This window comes from Aythya ferina, assembly GCF_964211825.1.
Source record: "Aythya ferina genome assembly, chromosome: 18".
NCBI lineage: Eukaryota > Metazoa > Chordata > Aves > Anseriformes > Anatidae > Aythya > Aythya ferina.
This window is the reverse complement of record NC_140317.1, coordinates 2485446-2503412: the sequence shown is the minus strand read 5'-3', so window position 1 is coordinate 2503412 and position 17967 is coordinate 2485446. Positions and strand designations below refer to the sequence as shown.

General features: G+C 55.9%; 1 protein-coding gene across 5 annotated transcripts in view; it reads left to right on the top strand.

Annotated features, from left to right (window-relative positions):
• Positions 1-925: 925 nt before the first annotated feature.
• The window catches only part of PIK3R6 (phosphoinositide-3-kinase regulatory subunit 6), a 31529-nt gene continuing 14487 nt past the window's right edge, over positions 926-17967 (top strand). The window contains exons 1-7 of one of the 5 annotated variants that reach the window (XM_084492365.1): positions 2899-3113; positions 3217-3368; positions 6434-6631; positions 9219-9545; positions 12671-12788; positions 15276-15359; positions 16411-16502. In XM_084492365.1, the coding sequence (XP_084348491.1) occupies positions 12776-12788; positions 15276-15359; positions 16411-16502 (189 nt within the window). In that variant the 5' untranslated portion in view covers positions 2899-3113; positions 3217-3368; positions 6434-6631; positions 9219-9545; positions 12671-12775. Of the gene's footprint in view, positions 964-2898; positions 3114-3216; positions 3369-6433; positions 6632-9218; positions 9546-12670; positions 12789-15275; positions 15360-16410; positions 16503-17967 lie in introns of those variants that run through there. The other 4 variants (XM_084492366.1, XM_084492367.1, XM_084492364.1 and 1 more) reach the window with 4 other exon arrangements.

Genomic DNA, 17967 nt, shown 5'->3' with positions numbered 1-17967 from the left:
CCATGGTTCATTATTGTCTTGTACTTGCTTCTGTTTTCTTACCATGGACTTTTTCAAGACCTTAAAAAAAAAAAAAAAAAAAAAAAAAAAAGTTGTTGAAGATGACTTAGTTTGGACAAATCAAAAAGGCAAAGGTAAGGACCACAAAACTGGCAGTTTGCTTGGCTTCCCCTGTCCCCAAATACCCCTATCCTCATTAGAATCAGGCTGAAAAACAGAGACATTACACGAACATATCAGTTGGTCTGTGACCTGCTCCCTTATAAACTGGAAGAAAAGCATCCCTTGACTAAAGCGTTGGCGATTCGGACATCTGCCAGTGGAGCTTTCCCTGCAGGCTGGGTGGTTTGGGAGGAGCAGTGCTCAGACAGCGTCCTTTTCTTTGTGCAAATACCTTTGCTTCCCTCAGAAACCCAGTTGGCTCTCTAGGTCTGTTATTATAGCAGCCACATAATGATAGAAAATTGAAGTGGGGAAAACTAAGCTGTCCCTGAATAGAAAGCAGGGCAGGAGGAGAGGTGCCCAGAGCTCCCATTTGACCAGGGAAGCTGCTTTGTGCTTAAACTGGGTGTGAAGCAGGAACCAAGATGGGAACCAGACAGCAACAGGGAGGAGAAGCGGCTCCATCCCCAGCGGCCCCAGCACCGCTGCTGGAGGTGGGCGCAGGGCCCTGCTGCAGCTGCAAGCACTGGAGCATGACGGCCGGCACGGAGAGGGTCCCACCAGCGTGTCACGGCCCGCTGGGTGTGCAGCACCGTGCCCATTGTGCAGCACCATGCCCCTGGGCTGTGCAGCACCATGCCCGCCGGCAGCAAGCTGCTGTTGCTGGCATGGTTTCATGTGTTGGCGGCTGTCCCAGCGCAAGAGAAGCAGGCTGTGTGCTGTTCCCCCAGCAGGAAAGCCCCAGGCTGGGCAGCAAGTTCCCCTCCGGGCTGGAAAACCCCTTTTGAATTAGTGCTTCAGGTGAGTTCTTTGTATTTGTTTTAGCTGGAAAGATTTCTTCTACAAAAGGAGGATTCAGGGATTCAGAAAGCATTTTGTATCCCAAGCATGCACAGAACTGTATAGGCACAGCCCTTTATGGTGCTCCTACAACGCCTGTAAATCCCCAAGGATGGTGTTGTGGGACAAACAGCTGTTTTGTAGTGGGTCTGTGCTGTTTGCCACACAAGAAGTTCTCTCTCTTCTCTCTCTCCTTCTTTTGGTTGTTTCCTCTTGTTTTTTGTTTGTTTGTTTGTTTTGTTTTGTTTTTTGAGCTAAATGAATTTTGGGTCAGGATCCCAGTGATGATGACATTGAGGAGGCTGCTTGGTGTGCATGGCAGAAATGGGGCAAGGGGAAAGCCAAGCTCATGGCATCCTTCTGCTGTAGCTGTGTGGTGAGAGAGGGTCTGACAGCAATGAACATATGTCAGGGGTGAAGGTTTGGGTCCTTCAGAGGCTGACTGGGAGGGAAGGGGTGAAAATGTCCAGCAGCAATGGGAGATCCTGGCCTTGAAAGGTGCCTGTGGAGCATCACCAAAGCAGGAGCACATCCAAGGAAGGGGTGCAAGGAACCCGGTGCCAGCCTTTGCCCCTCCTGTGATAGTGCATGGGGCTAATCCCATCATGGTGTCAGTGTGCTGGCTTCAACCCTCTCTTTGCTTTGCAATTTGCATGGAAACATTTTTTGTATGGACACTTCTGCCTGCAGTAGGGGTTCCTGCATGCTGGGGACCTCCTGCTGGAGGACAGATGCAATGTGGTGTCAGGACATAGAGACAGGCATGGGAAAATAAGGTATTGAACAGCACTGCCCAAACCTCAGCCATAGCATGCTGAAGCTCATCTTGATCCTAGTAGGGAAAACCCTTTGCAAACAGGACCCCACATTCACATGCCACTGCTGTGCTGCCCATGGGGCTGCTGGCACTGCCCCTGCCACGGCCACCAGGACACGTCCGTGGGTCCTTCATCAATGGGAGCGAGTGTGGACGAAGCCAAGAGAGGGGAAATGTGGGTGTTATCACCCAGTGCTGTGTGTGGCTGCTGCTTCCCTGGAGCCTTCCTGCCTGTGGGGTTGTGCGGGGCGGCGAGCCCCTGCTGTGGAGATGCCTTGGCACCAGAGTGACCAGTGGGGACTGGAAGCAAATTGCGCCGACAGCCAGCCGAACGGCCACCTCCTGCCTTTCCCTCCAGGCCAAGAAGGAAGTAGGTTATTTTTAAACCAGGGGCCCAGGTATGTAACTGTACCTAATGCTTTTTCTCATGTAAAAGAAGATGGGAAGTGATACGGTGTCGGCTGCTGTTCCCACGCTCCCTCTCGCAGCACGTTCCCCCACCCGAAGCCCTTACCCCAAAGAAGCTCAGGGCCTCAAGCATCGCTGCAGGTGACACTTGGGGGCTGAACTCACGAACTGGGCCCCAGACATGAGCGGGGGCAGCCCTTGTTGAGGCTTTCCCCAGCTGAGCTGATGCAAATGTGCAAATGGGCTGCAGTCCTAGCAGAGCCTGGGGCCCCGCAGCAGCCCCAAGCAGCCTCACCTGGGGCCTCCCCCCCCTGCACGGCCCCATTTCGGCTCAGCTCAGCTGCTGCAGCCCCGCCACCGAGTCACGAGTGGTGACAACGTGACGCCCCGCTGAGCACAACCAGACCTGCTCTGGCCAAGGACGCTGCCAACGCAATGATGAATTTCCCCGTGACCCCTTCCCCGGAGGGGCCGGGTGTCCCCTGCCCTGTCCGTGTCCCCGTGCTGGCACCGGGCAGCCAGGGGCTGCTGGGGGCACCCGTCCCCACGGCGGGGGCTTTGTGCAAAAAGCAGATGTGCACGGCGTGCTCCTGGCTGCAAGAGCTGGCAGGGGCACAAAACTTCGTGCTGGAGCTGGAAAAGCCTCCCGCTTGGACAGACTCCTCCTTGTCTCTGTAGCAACCCTGTTTATTTCCCGGCACGGGGTGTGCAGCGTCAGGCACTCTCGCTGCCCGGGCTGGGAGGCGGCAGCCTCCACGCCAGGAGGCCCGAGCCCTGGCTAGGCTGCTCCCCAGCAGCCCGACCTGCACGGCTGGTTTTTGGGGATTAGGGCAGGGCAGGGCTGGAGCCTTCTTCCACCCGCTCCTGCACGTCCAGAGAGTGCTGGGTGAGCGCGACCCACGCGGTGACAGCTTTCTCATTAAGGGGCTTCTGTTTGAAAGAGGAAGTTGTCTTGAAATAACTCCAGCGCTTCCCTTTTCACTTTGCAGACTTTGAAGCGTGCAGCCGCCCCGGCGCTGCCCCTGCACCCTGGGCAGAGCGGAGCCCCTGATGGCTGCCCCTGGACCCTGCTGTGCCCCTCCGTGCTGGATGCGACCCCGGGTGCACGCCTGATGCTCCCGCTGCCTGCCCCACCAAGCAGGTAGGGTCTGGATGGAGAGCATCGGGTGGCTCTGCGTGCACGAAATGCTGTGCTCGCCCTCCTGCCCTGTCCCTCTGCTGCTCCTCTGGGAGACCCCCGCTGCTCTGCTGCTCCCTGAGGAGGTCTGCTGTGCCGTGCTTTTACTGGGCAGCAGTGTGTATGTCAGAGGTTGGAAGTGTGCATGTGTGTGTGTGTGTGTGTGTGTGTGTGAACGCTGCATCCCCCCGCATCTTCCCTGGAAGACCCTGGGAAGCGATTGAACAGAGTTGGTGTGGTTTTCCTGCCTGGGGCAAGCAAGGGGAGGGGGGCACAGATGGTGCTGGAGAAGGGGAACCTGCTGCTTATCTGCAGGAAAGGAGAATTTGTGCAAGCTCGCCCTGCCAGCCAGCATGATCCTGGTGGGAGGCAGCGTTTGCCCTGGAGCCTGTCCCCTGAGGCTGCCGGCACCCCGGGACAGTCCCGGGTGGGCTTGGTGTTGGTGGTGCTCTTGCTCCGGCACTCATCCGAGCCCCCCATACACCCTCCTGGCAGCCGCTCAGCCCAGATGGAGCAGCTTACATCACCGATCTGGGGCCGTTTCAACGCTAGCTCATGCTTATTCATTTTGCTCTGTGCGAAACGGCTCCCTCCCAGTTGCGAGGACCGGAGCTGCTCCCGGCTGTCACCCACTGGCGGCCGCACTCCGGCTGCTGCTTGCGGGTGGCTCGCGCCGCGCTGGCTGTTCGTGTAGTCGTGTGGCCGCCCGCCTGCCCCTGCCTTTGGCCCGCTGCCTCAGACCTCCCCTGGGGGCCCCGAGCGCTGCGGCGGTGACATGGCAATACACGGTGATGGCAGCGGTGATAACGCGGAGAGCGCAGCAGCCCCAGCTGGAAAGGAAACTAAAAAGTGAAGTGCTGGGGGCTTGGGTTTCTAAAACAAAGCAGATGAGTGAGCTGTGTACATGAGGCAGGTTTTAGCTCTTCCTCTGCATCTTCTGGCAGCATCCTTTGGCTGCCTGTGAGGCACCAGGCCCGAGCGGCCTCCTGGAGATGCTGTTGCCCTCCCAGGGGAGCTCTCTGGGTGTCCATCCAGCCCAGTGGCCACGTTTCTTTTGTGCCCCTTGGCTATGCCTGAAGGAAACAATTTTGTCTGGGCATCAAGGGCTGATTGATCACCTCTGAGGCTTGCACAAGCTTTTCCATGGGTGCGTCTGGTGCTCTGATCCTGCAATAAGTGCGTGGCTTCCAAGACTCTCAACCAGTATCCAAGTTCCTCTGTGGATGGCCCAAATCCACGGGACATTATTCAGCCTTTACAGCTGAGCATCCAGAGGCATGTCCTACATCCACAATGGTAGAAAATACGTGTCATTCTGGGGAAATATATGTCATGAATCTGTTCTAACTATGCAGCTTTCTCCCAGGTTTGATCAGAGGAAAGAGCTTGGTGCCACAAAGCCTCTGGGCTGTCCTGGTGAGACCTGGGCTCGCTGCTTCACAGGGCTCTGCCCTGCAGCCCCTGCCTCCAGCCCTGAGGTGCTGGGCCTCCAGCGGCTGGCATGGAGCTATCCTAACATTAAGTGGTTTGGGGCTGCTATAAACTTCATCTGGGATTGTGCTTCCACCCCAGCACATCCAACTGGCTGTTGGGATGGGGGCTGCAACAGCATCCCTCCCCAGCAGTCCTGTGTGCCCAGCCTCGGGGGGATTTGAAACAGAGGAGCTCTGATTGTCACAAGAGATGACAGCTGCTCTTCTCTTTTGGAGGGAGCTGGCCCAAGGAGCCTCTTGGCTTGGTTGTGCTCAGCCTTACCAATGCTGACCACGTCACCTACCCAGAAGCGGGGGCTCTCAGGACTTTCTTCCAGTTACTTTCTTGGTTTTTGAGTTTTGCTGGTGCTAATGGCTGTGCTGAAGGCAGATGCCGTGTTGGCTGAGTCACGTTGTTCTATTTTGAGGTGTGACATGCCTCGAAGACAGCACCGTCCATCAAACGTGGTTTGGGCAGGAGCTCTCCAAGGGAGCTGTTGCTGTGAGTGAGCTGTGCCCCATGGGTTTGGGTTGTTCAGTCCGGAGTGGCCTTACCGAGGGATGTTCATGGTCCTGCTGAAAGCAGGGGGTTCTGCTGTTGGATGTACCATTTAATTATGTACCATAATTACACCTCATTGGTGGGCTTGCCCTCATGGTTCCTCATTATATGCTTGCCTCTTCCTTGCTCTCTGTGTCAACCCTGTGCCAGGAGGCTGTTTCCTGCTGCCAGGGCAATGCCAAAAGCACCCCATAGCCCTGTCCTCCACTGATACGGGGCAAAGGTGCCATCCCCACCATGCTGCTGTCACTCTGGCTCTGGTCACCCTGCCCTGGTGGCCCCCCAAAGCCCCATGCAACCATTCCACCCCCCTGCAGCCCCAGCAGCTGCTTGTGCTGCACCACAGGATGCTGAATGTGCCCTGAAACTGCTGCTAAAGCCCCAGATGCCTTAGTAAGGGGTCTTAGCAAATCTTTAGCAAGGATTTGCTGTCAACATGCAGCTGCTTTATCCCAGCTGGTGATACAGCGTGTCTGTAGGGTGAAGGGACTGTGCCGTGTATTTTATTTCCCCCTCAGGCTGTCAGCACTTGCCTGGGCTGTTTGTGCGAGCAAACCTGGCAGCGGTTTTCAGAAAGCGTTTATTTTTTCCCTCCGATTGTTTTTCCAAAGCCGACTCCGGGAATGGAAAGAGAGATGCTAAATCTAAAAAGCTGATGCTTCCGGAAAACTCGTTTCTTCCCTTAGAAAGAATGAAACGTGACGTTGGCGAGGAAGTCTCCAAAGAGCCGTTAGTGTCCAGGAAGCCGCTCCACTTCCACGCCAGCTTTAGCAAAGGGACTTGGGGCTCGTTTCATCCTGACGGGCAGATGAATATCCGCAGTGGTGTGGGCTGTGAAAGTGTTTTGTTACTGAAGAGTGTCCCTCTCGCGCCCTCGCTCCACGGGCATGAGCCTCCTGTCAGGGACGCGCCTGCCGGAGCAGCCGGCAAGGAACTGGTGCAGCACAGTGTTGCTGGAAAGCAGAGGCTGAGCTCGAGACATCTTTCCTTGGCAGGGAGAGCCCAAGGGAGAGCATCTGGTTTCGTATCAGAGCTGCCTGAAACCACGAGCCCTGCCAGGTTTTGGAGCAGAAACTGAAAATGGGTCTGGAAGGCATCATGCGTGGTCCCCCTGCTTCTTCTGCAGGTCTCCTCCGCCCCAGCAGCCTGTTTGAGTGGGGACAGAAATAAGGCTCCTCAACAGACTCTCCCAGGTGATTTTTATGTTTTTTTTTTTTTTTTTTTTTTTTTTTTTTTTTTTTTGAGTTTCATAATGAGAGTTTGGCTTAGTTTTCATTTTAAATGTGGCACATTGCGCTCAGGTGGTTGGTGTAAGGTGAAATGGAGCTTGCCCTCAGTGTTCATCCTTGGCCATAGGTCGGGTCCTTGGTGGGGCCTGGAGCTGTTGTTACCCAGATGGTAAGGGGGTGCAGGCTGGATTTGGCTGCTAAAAGCAGCCACTCCCCTGGCAGGTGGACATGGTCTAAGAGGAGGGCACAACCAGGAGGGCAGAGCTGCTCTGATGGACAGCACCGGGAGCTCTTACCGTGGCATCGGGTTGGCCCGGTGTCGGTGGTGACCCTGGGTCCCAGAGGAGCAATTACACGGTATTTTGGGGCTGTCAGCCACACTCCGAGCAGCCCAGGGGATGTGATGTCAAATGGGCAGGTCGCCTTGGGGTAAACGTCCCGCTCGGAGCTGCCTCCAGCTCCCGCAAGAGAAAACCGCCTTTGGCTCACGTTCGATCCTCCTGCTCCAGCCGCTCTCGCCAGAGCTGGAAGGAAACCCGGGCTGGGAGCCGCCCCAGTGCGAGTGCTGTGTAACGTTAGACTTTTGGAGGTGCTGCTTCCATAAGCGAGCTGGCCTGGAGCCACCTGCGGGGAGCAGGGGGAGGGCAGTGTGAGGGGTGACGGGTGCTGCTCTGCCCCGCAGGACGTCTGCCACCGCATGGCACCATGCCGCGGGTGATCCCGTGCCTCCCCCCCAGCTCCGCACCTGCTGTTTCTCCCTTCAGGACGCCCCTGTGCAGCACAGCTCACTCGCTGCTGCCGATGGTATTTGCATGATTTTTCCTTGCTCTGGCTCCTTTGGGGTGTCTGCTGTAGGATCAGGAAGGGCTGGTGGCTGGCAGTGGGACGGGGAGAAGGGAGAGGAGGAGCGTGTCCAGGGAACAGCTTTCCATAACCTGCTCCTGGGCAATACATGGGTTTTTCTTTTCAAGTGTCTGTCATTGAGCTGATAAACTGGCACAGGAAACCTCAGACATACCCGTGTAGTGAATTTGTAACCAAATACAGGGCTTCAGAAGGCGTGGAGAGACAGTCTTTGGAGCGGGACTAAATATATCTCGGAGAGAGCAAGCGTGTGTGCATGAGCTATGCTTACCCTGCTTCGTCACTGGTGTCCTTGGGCAAGCTGGGAGAGGGGACATCCCCCAGCACTGGGCATGGTCAGCAGGTGTCCAGGCAGTGATGCTCAGGACCCCAGCCAAGGTGTGCTGGGCAGTGGAGGATGCTCGTGTGTGAGGGCAGGATGGAGCGACTGAGCTTCACACCTGGCTTTGGGTTTTCTTCCATGGTTTTAGGTATTTCTGCCTCACTCCTTCTGTGTCTTGTGTTTCACATAGTCTAGGAGGTTGTGTTTTTAGCAATTTCTGCCATCCTTTGACAGTCTGAGCAGCAAGTCTTTTGGGGATCTTGGGCATCCCGGTGTGGAAGGTCACCAGGGGATGGCCGCTTCCCTGAGTGTGGTGGGGGCTGAGACGACTCACATGGATGGACAATTTTCCATCCATCTGCCATGGCATTTCCAACCCCACCCCAGGCAGTGCTGCATGGGCTGGGGGAGCTGGGCTGCTGCAGGGTGAGACGTGGCCTCCTGGGGCTGAGCTCTGGTCCTGGTTGGGCCAGATTCCCCTGTCATTCGTGGAGGCACTTGGGTGCTTGTTGGCAATATGTTGGCAGCTCTTCCAAAACCCCTGGCAGCCTTGGTGGTGGCACCATGACTGTGTCACGCCGTGCTCCAAGGCTCGCTGCTCAGGGCTTTGAGGAGCCTGGTGGGCAGGGGGTGCTCCACCACAGGTAGCATGGTGCTGAGCCCAGACCTGGGCCCTTTGGGACCATAGGTGACACGTCCTGACACTCACAGGGACACTAACTCATGTTATAACTGAAACGATCCATCCTGGGCTATCTCAGTGGTGCGTGGAGGGTGGGCTGATGGATGCTGAGGAACAGGCTCTGCTCACACTTTCTCTGCCACCCTGGTAGCTTAGAAAAGGAAGACGTAAAGACCTTTAACCTGTGATCTTATCTGTGTGTTTCTGGGGTGAATTGTGTTTTCGCTGCCAAGATCTTCATTTTCATGAATATAGACAGATGCTGTCCATAACTACCTCCAGCTCCTGGGAGAGGTGGCTTTGGAGTCACGCAGGTTTTATCACTAAAAGCCTCATGGCTATTGAGAACCGAAAGGAGGAATGTGGCTTCCCTTCTTCGTTCCCTTTCTCTTATTTTTTTTTTCCTGTAAATGAAATAAAATACAGCTGATGCCTTGGGTATTTTAAGAATTGCAGAGAGGAAGCAGGGAACTGCAGCTCTGCAAAGAAGTGGGATGAGTGCAGAGAAGCCTCTGGTCTTGCTGAGCTGGCAGACAGCAAAATAACCAGTTACGGGATGAAATGTGTCTCGTGTCTGCTGCAGGGAAGAGAAGAGATGCATGGGGAGGAGGGGGACAGAAAGCGGAGGAGTGGTGTGGTTCAGGGAACTGAGCAGCTTCTGCCTCTCGCCAACACTTTTGCAGGGCCAGCGTTTACGCCCCGTGCTGCCGTATTTCCCCTTGGCTCCGTTCTCGTCTCCCCACCATCGTGTGTGCTGGCTGGGGCCTCTGAGCCCTTCCTGTTTTGGGGTAGAAAGCTTGTGGTCACCAGTGAGCAGCAGGCTCTGACACATGCACGCAGAGCAGAAGCGAGCCCCGGCAGGGTTCAACGTGGGCTGCCGGTGCCGGAGCTTAGGACTGCTGCTTCACTGCTAGCTCCTGCCTGCATTGCCACCTCCTCCTCGCCATGAGCCTGCTGGGACCATCCTGTGCCCTGCGGTGACGCCGGGAGCTGGAAGGACGCAAGGGAAGGTGAGTGCAGCCCGGAGCGAGGTTGGGGATGCTCTTTCCTTGTGTGGTCCCCCCGCTCGCAGCGCAGCGGGGAAGACGTGGGGTGGGCATGGGGTGGGAGGTATGTTCCTAGCCTTCTGGGAGGCGTGTGGCCCTGTCTCTTGCGGGCTTGAGGTAGTCTACCAGGTGTTTTTTTTCCTGAGAAATGGAAAAAATACCTGCTTGTATAGACACAGGGGCCAGCAGCAGTCCCGTGCTGCTGGGTCTTGGGATGTGGCACCGTTGTTTCTGAGGGCCCCCTGGCTGAGAATGTCCCTGTGTGAGATGCTGGGCCAGCCTGGGAGAGGGGACCTGGGTCAGAGAGGGGCTGCGGCACATCTCAGACACATCGCTGTGCCAGCTCTCCCCACTCAGCACCAGGGCTCACAGCATATGTGGATCAGGGCTTGATGGGCACAGAGGTGGCTGTCACCAGGGCCTTCAGCCCCACTGGCGTCTCCTTCCCAGGGGTCTGAAGGTCTTTGCTCCCTGCCAAGCTGAGCTCAGCTGGCGGTGCCGTGGCCATCTGGCACAGACCAGCCTGGCTTCATTAATGTCACCTGGGCAGCAGCCTCCAGCTGCACGGCTGAGGGAACGGGGATGTGGCTTTGGCAGCCAAAAGCTCTTCTGAAGGACGGCTGAGCCAGTGCACTGTGTCTACAGAGGCCAGCATCTCCGGCATTCCCCGTCAGCTGTGTTTGCTTTGTGCAGGCAAACGGAGGTGTCTCCCTGCTGCTGCTCCAAGCAACAGCTCGGGCTCTGGTCTGAGAGCACTCTGCACAAGGCTGAATTAGCCCTGGTTGCAGCACAGCCTCCTGCAGCTTAAAGCCCTCCTCACCATGCCGCTGGGCTCGGCTTTGTGCTTGTTGCTGCCAGGGAAGCCCTAGTGAAGCCCAGGAGGGGAGGTGGGAGCGTGCCCACCCGCGGGCTGCTGCCGTCCATCTCCTGCCATCTCCAGCCCCACCTCCCCTCCCAGGGGGAACCGGGCTGACCCCAACCTTTCTCACCAGCCTGCTTCTACCCATCTCCTTTTGTGCCTTGTACAAAATTTGTCCTCCTGATGGACTCTGAATATGCCGGGGAGTATTTTGGGGAATTTTATATTGAATTTTCTTGGGAGACTTGAGTCCTTGGAGCAGGCAGGCAGGCTGCTGGCCCCATCTCAGGTCTTTGCAGACAGCGAGGAGCACCAGCACTTCTTAAGCAAGCAGGCGACTGAGAAGCAAAGTTTCTAGGGCCTGGAGCAGCTCACACCACCCCGAGTCCTTTTCTAAATCTGGAAAGCGAGCGCCGGTGCGCTGGTTCCCTCCCACGTGTGGGTAGGTAGGATGCGGATGTGGAAAACCACCGACACAATTAGCAGCCGCCTGCCTTTCGCTTCGGCAGACGCCTCTGCTGGCCCTGAAGAGCTTGGCATGCACCCAGCCCCATGAGGGGACTTTTTCCCCACAGGAAATATCCCTTTGAGAGCCACGTGCTGACCAGCCCACCAGTGATGTGTGGTGCTGGGCAAGGAAGGGATTAGGGCATCCCTCGCTCCTGTAGCCAGTGGCTGGGGATGGTACTGCTGTCGAGGAGATAAACACAGCCAAGAGGAAGCCCTGAGCACGACGACACCCCTGAAATAGGGCAGCACCAAGGCAACCCTGAGGTGTTAGATTCTCCTTGGCAGCCTCCTCGTCCCCTTGCTGCCACCCCAGCAGTATCTGGCCATGCTGTCCCAGGAGGTGGCAGGAGATTGGGGATGCAGGGCTGGCACCAGGTTGGGTGCTAAGGGTGTGCCGCAGGAAGGAAAACCCTGCGGGCATTCCCACCACTCACCCACAGGAAAGAAATGGTTTTATGGGCTTTGTTTTTTCCCCCTGCCCCATCACATGTTCTGGGTCTGCAGACGGGGGTGTTGGTCTCAGAAGAAACCACACGTCCATCCCCACAGTGATGTCCACGTGCTGCAGAGATGCAACTCCCAGGTCAGCATCAGCTGAGCTGGGGGGTTGGAATCACCCCCTGCTCCCTGCCCTGCACTGAGCCATGTAAGGAGAGGCAGGGGTCTCCTGTCATTAGCCCCTGGGCTGCAGCAGTCCCTGTCCTTGCCTCCCTTGTCCTCTCTGCCTTCAGTTGCTCGAGGCTGGGAGCTGCCCAGCGGGTGGTGGAAATCTGCAGTGGTGGCTTGGAGCCAGCCCCAGAAATAAAGTCCCGGCAGCTCTGGGGTGGGTGCTGAAAGCTTCACTTTCTTCAGGAAGCTTTTAGTGAGCATCTGGGAGCAGCTGAGAGCAGGATGCTCTTGGGCACGAGTTGTGTGTGGTTGGGAGAGTTCCTGCAAGTGTTTGTCCATCTCCTGCTACACTTGCTGGGCTGGGTGGGGGATATGTACAGATTTAGGGCCTAAATGGGCAGAGATAGATCTTAAATCTATAAATTAAATGGAGAGATTCCTAGATAGAGCAAAGACATGAGCAGGAGTGTGGGCTGGTGGTCTGACTATGCTTGGAGGGGCACAGAGGACTGATGGGGTCCTATGGGTGGGGAGAGGGTGGTTGTGGGGACGCTGCTGTGCCGTGGGCACTGGGTGGCCGTGTCACAGGCAGATCTCCCTTCCTTCCTCCTCCGCTTTCTTTTTCCTCTTTCTTTGGAGAGAACAATGCTCGATGGCAAGGGAAGCCGTCTGGCTCCGGGCTGGCTTCCCTCTGGAGTGTAACTGGCTTCTGGGCTTTCCTCAGGTTTTGTTTCTCTAGGTGCTGGATAGGGATGGGATAGGGATGGCAGATCAAGGCAATAAATTAGAAACCTCATGGAAGTTCAGCTTCTCTTCTTTATTTATTTTTATTCCTTTTGGACTTCACATTTTGGTCTCAGTTTGATTTAACCTGAATATTTCTTCGTAAATCCTGGGGAGGAGAGGACTCCTGCTGCTGCCCTGCCTGGCGATGCCCATCCGTGGGGGCCTCTTGCTGTGGGTCCCGAGCACTTGGGTGGGTTCAGCTCCGAGCCGAACCTTTCTGCCCCAGAAACCCCAACCTGGGGCTTGTCCTCGGGACTCTGCCTCACAATGTGCTCCTGCCATCCCCGCCGCCTGCCCCAGCTGACATTGTCCTGTGGTTCTGCAGGCGAGACACCGGACCTGAGGCCATGCCCGAGCAGAGTGAGCAGCAGCCGTGCACTCGCCCATCGTTGCAGCCGTGCCCGTGCCCTGCTGCAGCCCCGGCCCGGCCATGGAGAGCACAGGTGGGTGATGCTGCTGCACGAATCCTTCCCCACCCCATTCCCTCCTCTGCCCCAACAGCCCCAAGAAAATACCTGGCTATCTAACGAGGACTGATTGTTGCTGGGCAGAGCGATACCATGGGGCCCTGCACTTAAACCCTGATGGGAAAATGGCAATTGTGACATGAAACACCTGAGGAATGGTCAAAAGATTTGCTGTAGAGTGCCACCAGGTCTGGTAACCAGCCAAAGTCAGATTTTAAAGCAATCTCACATTTTGTTATCAGTATATCAATACTGAAATGTTTTATTCCACTTACAAGCCACTGCTGGCTGTTGCTGGTGGGCTGAGAGCATTTTTAGATCAAAGTGCCCCATGTTTGTGTTGGAAGGGGTGTTCTGACGCTTCGCTCCCCACCAAGAGACCTCAGCATATCACGGCTGCAGTTGCTTTGATTTACAAAAAGAGGACACAGTATTTATACCAATGCTCAGGAAAAACTTCCCGTAGTCATTAAAAATATACAGAAATGAAAAGAATGGGAAGTTTCATGTAGTCCATTACAGTGTGTAATCCCTCAGTGCAAAAACAATGAACACAGTAGTGAAAAGGAGGAGCTTTACCAAATCACTGCAGGGAAAACAAAAAGGAGAGAAAATGCAGATTTCTAAAGTAAAACTTTAACATTTCCTCAAATAACACTTCCAGAATGAGAAAGATCCCATTTCAAAGGACGCTTCTGCACTGTAACTGTACTGTGTGGGTACGATGGCACGAAGTATGCTGGCCAAGATGGGATTTTCCTCATGCACACACACAGCTTCAGCAGCACAAGATGAATAATTCTGAACCCAAACGTGTGGTTGTCTTCTAACACAGCCTAGACTGCAGTCACAGCAGTAAGTGCTCCTCTGCAGAAGTTTGGATTCCATGGATCCCCTGCACCAACATCCCTAATGGGGTGTGCTTCCCTGGGTAAATAGGATATTTTGGCTGTTGGGCTGTGTGGTGCTCAGGAATGAGCCATTCCCAATACTTTAAAGTTTGCATTTCCCAGTCCAGTTTCATCCAGGGCTTGTGCCTGGTGCCCTTGGTCAGCATCTTGTTGGAACCTTGTCATTGTAGCCTTGGGCTTGGGGAGGGCACGAGTGGCTTGTCATCGGTCTGGCCATGCTGTCTGCATGGGAGCTGGGGCTGAGGGGGCAGCAAGGATGCTAGGGTGGGCTAAAGGCTCCTGCCTCCCTCCTGTGCATCGCTGGCAGGGATGCTGGCAGCCCTGGGGTGCCACTTGATGCTGCTGAGAGATGCAATAGGAAGAGACAAAAAACATGTCTGGTTCTTGCATCAAACCTGCCCCGAGATGGGGTAAGGGTCTGCATGGGACAAGGGGGCAGATGCTCAGAGCTGCCCCATCTGCTGCAGGATCATGTCCCTGCCCGTGGGAGCCTCAGGTTTTGGCTCTCTGGAGATGCCTCTTGCAGCCCCTGTGTGGCTGAGTCTCCGGCTGAGCTGTGAAATCCTCCCAGGGTTTTCTCCTTGTAGCTCCCAACCCATCTCCCTCAGGAGAGGGGTTACCATGAATACTGAGGTCCTGCCCTGGATCAGGCCATGTTCTGGGTGCTCCAGCCTGTAGGCATCACCTGATAATAGCTGACTGTATAAAGAGTTTCTTACTACAAAGCAGCAAAAGTCCTTTTGTTATGGGGGAAGAGAACCCAGAGCAAGCAGGGTCACACAGCCCGGCCATGGTGGAATAAAGGGATCTTGCATCTCCAGGCTGATCCCCAGCGTGCCTTCAGGGCTGGCTTTTATTTCACAGCTGCAATGTTCCAGCGCTGACACATGAACTCCCTCCCGATCACATGTCCCCACCCCACAGCCGAGTCATGCCCCAAATCGGCTCTGAGGTTGTCAGATTTATTTTTGGACGAGAGCAGGATGCTGCTCGGCTCTGACGTGCACAGAGCGGGTGGCAGTCACTGGGCTCGGACCCTGCCTCGGGGTGCTCCAGGCCCATGGGTGGCAGCTGTGGGCTGGGAGAAACTGCGAGAGCCGGGTGGTGGGTGAGGGTGAGGCCGAGTCCACGTGCTGCCAAAAAGCAGAGGTGTTTCTGCTCTTGCACAGTGCCAAGCTGTGGTTTTCTGCCTTTAGCTTGTATATTTAATGTGCAATTTTGTAATTCAACAAAGGGAGAGGGATTCTGCAGAGCCTGTGCAGAGCAGTCCCCTGCAGAGTGTCTGTGCCACCATGTCCCTCCGGTAGGGCTTTGCTCCCCGGTATGGCTCCATGGGCCACCGGTCCGTGGGGTGGCACTTGTCCCCCTGGCTCCAGTGGCCCTGGGGAGGGCTCTGACCTGTTGCCATCAGGGCTCGGCCAGGTCTGAAGCCTGCTGCTATACCCATCCTGAGATATGTGCACTCAAACCAGTGTCATTCCCCTTGGTTGACCTGGGTGCCGGTGTCCCAGAGGTGCCACCCAGGCCACTCACGTCCTCTTTGTCCCTGCAGAGGTGGAGTCGGACATCCTGCGCCGTGTCCGCACGCTGCTGCGAGAGCTGGACGGCCACCACCCCTCCTGCCAGCATGACCGAGGTGAGGTCCTGGGGACAGCACCGCTGCCACCCGCCCTGCGCACCGGGCACTGTGTGGTCCCCCCTCAGATGACACCAGGGGACACGAGGTGACCTCCGGTTCCTCTGCCCCTTCCAACCTGCTCTTAGAGGTGCCAAATGTTTGCCAACTTACTGGTGCCTCCATGCACCAACGCCGGTGTTTTCCATCCCTCCTCCACATGGTTCCTCACTCTCACCTCAGGCAGGGGTCCAGCACTGGGGCAGGACACGAAATGTCAGAGCCTGGGGCTCTGTTCCCTGCTCTGACACCAACTCACCCTGCAGCCCCTTCCAGCTCGCTGATACCGGAGTTTCCCAGTCCCACCCTGCGGGGCTATTGCTTTGCCACACATGGCTCAGCTCCGTGCTAGGGAGCCAGCTGAGATCCCTGCATCACCGTAGGGGAGAATAAAACTCTACTTGACCCAGCAATTGGACTGCTACAGCTCGAGGAACTTAATTGATTTTGAAAAAATGATTTTACTTGGAGCACACAGGATATTTTAGTGTTAATTAAATCTGATTTTTTTTTTTTTTTTTGTCTGGAATGAGCCTCGACAAGTCTGCAGGGCTGAAAAGCTTTGTGGTCCTTGTTCTGAGCGCTTGGGGTCGGCAGCCAGACCGTGGCTCAGGTGCTGCATGCTGGGACCAGCAGGAACCCCAGATCCCTGGGGCAGGCAGTGAAAGCAAGCAGGGAGGGAACAGAAAAGAGACTTGATGTCATTTAGTCCATTTTCATGCCTTGCTATTCTCCAGCTCCCCAGTCCCAGTTTTTTTGGGATGCTCTCCCAAGCATTTGCTGGTGCTTGACATCAATGCTGCATCCAGAGTGAGGGCAGCGGTGTGACATGTCCCTGCAGAGGGTCACTGAATGAAGCAGAGGGTGGAGAAGCCTGGGTTAGCTGTGAGAGTGATCCCAGTGGTGGTTTCTGCAGCAGCAGTGCCTGGGTCACCCTATTCCCCTACCACACGCGGCTCCTTGCCCATCGTCCTCTGCAGGGCAGCCTCACCTCTTGTTTTTCCTTTCTCAGGGATGCTGCGATGGACATTGCACAAAAAAATTGACCAGAATCCCAGTAGTAGCTCCATCCTGGTCAGGATCTTGGTGAAAGAGTTGGAAAGGGTGAGTGCCACCTCACACCGAATGTCCCTCGGGAGGTGGTCTCACCTCCCCTGCGGGGCTGTCTCCATCCTGGGGCATCCCTGGCCTGATGATCCCCCAGGTAAAGGGTTTTTAGTGAGTTTAGGGTTTTTGGAGTCTGGCTGGGGACTGTGGCTCACAGCCACAGGCAGACGGTGTTTGCAGCTTGCAGATTGCACAGCACAAAATGCTTCCGACCGCCCCCAGGTCCCCCGCAACCCCCTGGGCCAGCCGTGGCCTCAGGTACAGTGGAAATTTCTCCTCCCTGCCACTCGTTTCCTTCCGAGCGCTGTCAGATCAGAGCCGTCCAGCCCCGTATCCTGTCCCGAGAGCACCTGACGGAAACTGGGCGATGCATTTTTTGATTCATTGACTCGTCTCACTTTCTGAACTCGGGTGAACCTTTTGTACCCGCAGCAACCTGCGGTGACCAGCTTTGTGGTTGGATGTGATGCGATGTGACGTGATGAGCTCGCACCTTTTCTTCACAAGCACACCTCAGTTCTTCCGGTGCTGAGAGGAAGAGCCCACTTCCCCCAGTCCTCCCCAAGTGTGGGGACACATCCCCTGCCCTCCCCAAGCAAGGAGCCCCCTGCACCCCTACTGTCAAGTGGCTTTTGCACATCCAGGTAGACAGGAATGCCCACATCACCCTTGGCTAGCGATGCAGGAATTCCCCTGGTGGGGCTGAGGTCTGCTTTCCCCTGCAAAAGTCATCTCAGCCCCTCCCTGCTATGCTTTTATCCCTCTGCAGCTCTTATTTTTGTGTGCCCAGGAGGGATGTCAGGCCTCCTGGTCTGTAACTCCCTTTGTGTCCCTGAAGCTCCCGGAAATCAGTGCCATGTTATTTTTTTTTCAGCCTGCTGGTACTGCAGCAGCTCTGAGCAGGCAGTAGCAACCACCGATAACAATTCAGAAATTTCATGCTTGAGCTCTTCTGGGGCTCTGCCCGGAGATCAGCTGGGTTCAGCAATTCAGTATTACTCATTTCATTGATCGTTTCAAAAGCTTTGCTGCCATCGGTTCAATTTAACTCGGACCCATCAGCACATCATCCCTGAAAAGAGGTGCAGAGGGAGGCTCCCTGGGCACCAGCAGCAGCACAGTGAGGAGCTGCAAGCTCTGCGATGCCTTTCTGTCTGTCCAGCAGGGCTACAGGAGTGAGGGAGAGCATCCAGCCCGAGGCACCTTCCTGCTGAAGTAGCCCCATTTCCATTAGTGCAAAACAAAACTTGATAAGGCATTGCCCCCTCCCTGGCAATGAGGGTCTGTGATGTTTTTGGGGTGGAAATCCCTCTGTGAGGTTTATCTGGGGCTGCTCCTGCTGTTGGAGTGGTGCTAGAGCCGGGCCAGGCTGTGGGCACGTCCTGCTGGCTTCCCACAGCCTGGGACAGGGATGCAGGAGCAGCTCTCCTCCTGCTCTGGTTCCACACCCACCAAACTCAAC